At 42.1% G+C, this 3,003-nt stretch overlaps 1 protein-coding gene across 6 annotated transcripts in view; it reads left to right on the top strand.

Moving 5' to 3' along the window:
• Nucleotides 1–3,003, top strand: part of NFATC1 (nuclear factor of activated T-cells 1) — a 101,711-nt gene that overhangs the window by 53,036 nt on the left and 45,672 nt on the right. For all 6 annotated transcript variants that reach the window (XM_017738637.1, XM_017738634.1, XM_017738632.1 and 3 more), the window contains exon 6: nucleotides 1,884–1,939. In XM_017738637.1, the coding sequence (XP_017594126.1) occupies nucleotides 1,884–1,939 (56 nt within the window). The remainder of the gene's footprint in view (nucleotides 1–1,883; nucleotides 1,940–3,003) is intronic.

The following is a 3,003-nucleotide window of genomic DNA, read 5'->3' as shown; positions in this document are numbered from 1 at the left end:
TTCATCTTGCAAAGCACAAATTACACATAGCAAAAAACCTGAACTTCTGGTAATCCGTTTACAAAGGCAAATTTAACACATGTTAACTACTAGTCTGGACGTCTGGAGGTTTAAAAAAAAACAACCCAGCAAACCCCTTCCAAAGCAGTTCCTACACTTCAAAAAATGTGTGATTGTGTCAGTGTTGTGTTGCTTTTATAACTGATTGAATTAATTAGGGGCAGGGAGGGAGGGCTACAGGGGCTGGAGAAGGAGGCTGCTCCCAGACAGGGGATGTGTCCTGGCTTGCCGAATTTTGGTCAGGTTTTTTCTACTGACAGCCCAGGGGAAGCATCTGTTGGATAAATTGTGAAGTGATCGCCAGTCCTCCCAAGAAGCCTACTTCAATTCTGGCACTCTCCAAAGGCATCATTAAGGAGACTCAAGCACAGTCTGGCTGCTCCTTCTCTCCCTGCAGCTGAACGTGGCAGTACCAATTAAAGGGATTCCTTTTCCAGAGTCACAAGTTAAAATGTGGGAAGACACTGAGGGTAGATCTGCTAATTGTTTTCCTGTGGAATGACCTGCCAAATCCACTGTGGTATTTGTGCTGTAGCCTTCATGTTGTGCTTCTTTCCATACATTAAAAAGAAAGGGGTTTTGGACATTAAAAACAATCACCAGGGATAGTTCTTCAGCAGCGTTCCTTTCACAGTAGGACAGCTGTACATAAAAATACTATTTACAGACATTTGTAATAAATCAGGCAGTTCTAAATGCGTCACCTCCATCCTGGCCATGAAAGCAAAGAGAAAAGAAAAAGTGCATTCACTCTTTTACCTTTAAGAGAGCTGTTTTTCTAAGACAGGCCCACATCCATGCGATGAAGTTCAAAATAGCCAATATTTGCATGTCCCAATGCTGCAATAAATGTACAAAAGAGATGACATGAAGTCTCAGTTTCCCCTTATTTCAGTAGCATCTGACAGTGGTGGGACTTGTGAAGCTGCATGTGTCTCTGCTGCCCAGCTTATCCAGCACTCTGCTTATGGCCTTTCATTTGCGTTTTTTTAGGCCTTCAGAATGGAAACCTTACATTCTGTATTATTTTTCTTGTTTCTTTCCTATTGAGGTTTGAAGATGCACGGAAATAACTTGTCCAGTGATTTCTGTATCAGTAATGTGCAGGAAAAAAGACCAGACACAGCCAGTTTCTTCCAAAAGACATGTTGCCAGAAAAAGTTATAGATGTGGCTTAAATCTATGTTTGCTTGAAAACAGAAATTCAGTAAATTTGGAGGACCCAACATACCACTAAAAGCAGCTCCAGAAGTGGGACCACTGTAGCTGAACTAAACCAACTTCAAAATGGAGTCTAAAGCTGTCTGTAAAGCCTATGGCCTTGCCTTTTGACCCAAGCAGCAGAATTATGACAAGCCAGACTAGGAGTATATTAAAATCAAATCCTGCATGGCTGAGTAGCTTCCTTAATACTACCTTTTGTATTGTATTGTTTAATATTAATATTGAATATGACTTGCAGCATAGATAGTGGTCAAAAGGCATCATAGTATTGTTTCTGAAAGTTCAGCGAGCTGAGATGTAAAACAGTTTCATATTTTGTCCAGGCTAATGGCAGAGCAAACTCACAGTGGATCTCCCCCATCACGGTATCATGCATTCTGGATTGTGGTTCTTCCCTTCAGACAATCTGAAGGGACTCCTGCCACAGGTTACCCAGATGGTCTCTTAGTTGGGCAACATTTTGGGCAGTGCGTTGTGAGAACTCCTTTTCATATATGCAGTGCCCCTTCGAAGAGATTGTTTTTGCAAAAGTTGTTCCTTTCTTGGCTTGGGAGAGGAAGAAAGGACAGAACTAGATATCTTTTTCTTTTGTCTTTTAGATGGTCACCATGTGTGGGAAATGGAAGCCAAAACCGACAAAGAAATGTGCAAGCCAGTAAGTCTGTCTTAAATATTTTAACATCAAGATGAACAACATATATTGCCTTCTCCAGCACTGTTACTAAAGAGGGATTTCCAAGGCTTTGGCACTGAAACAGAACAAGTACTTAGGCCTCCCCTCCTGGAAATCTTTCTTTAATGTGAGCATGGGGTAAAAAGCCTTCACTGGAAGCTCTCCCAAAAGTAGGAGAGACTATTTGGAAAATATTTTTTCATTGTCCAGGATGGGCCAGTTCCATCTGCTCATCTTTTGTCTTGCTGGGTCAGTTCTTTCCGCTGCTCCCAAAGCAATTTCTGATCATTTTCCTTGGCTTTCATCTATCTTCAGCAGAGGAAATATGAGTCCCCCTCACAGGAGATCAGCCCCACGTTGGAGAAGTGTGGCTCCCTCAGCCATGACTCTAAGTGGGAAGTACATCCACCATTCCACGTCTGCAGGAATATGCAATCCTTGCAAACCTGCAGGCAAACAATTTAAAGATCTCGGCTGAATTCAGGCCAAATGCTAAGAAGAGCATTCCCTGTTACTCTTTCAAAAAGTGCCAAGGGAGGTTTTGATGGTCATAGCAGATTCACTGTGCATATGTGTAAGCTGATGCCCTAGAAGCTAAGTCATTCCTTAGCCCTGTGCTGGAGCATTTGGTTTCTGACAGTGGAGGATCATCTACACATTCTCCAGCCCTTTTTCATGTTGCACTGGATGTTCTTGCAACAGTGAATCTCCCATCCACAGAAGCTAGCATGCTTAAAATTTCCTGAGTTGTTATATGAAAAAATATTGCACTGTGGAAAATGGAAATATTTGAGTAATGCTGTCCCTAATGCCTTTCAGAGGAAATTTTGTTAGGTTCAGATATATCAGGGATGACCTGCCAACCAAGCCATTGTGCTTTCTCCTGCTGGGTTAGAGACCACAATTTGATTGTGGTCCCAGATTCTTGACAGAGGCAGGATGGATAGAGCCTTGTCTATATGCAGTATCATATTTGCTGTCCAAAGGGAAGAAGTGAAGGCTAGTGATTTTGTAAAGATCTGAGCCATGCTAAAATAATTTCCCTA

This window comes from Corvus brachyrhynchos, unplaced genomic scaffold, assembly GCF_000691975.1.
Source record: "Corvus brachyrhynchos isolate BGI_N302 unplaced genomic scaffold, ASM69197v1 scaffold146, whole genome shotgun sequence".
Lineage (NCBI taxonomy): Eukaryota > Metazoa > Chordata > Aves > Passeriformes > Corvidae > Corvus > Corvus brachyrhynchos.
The sequence above is the reverse complement of the archived record's forward strand: the minus strand, read 5'-3'. Positions and strand labels throughout refer to the sequence as shown.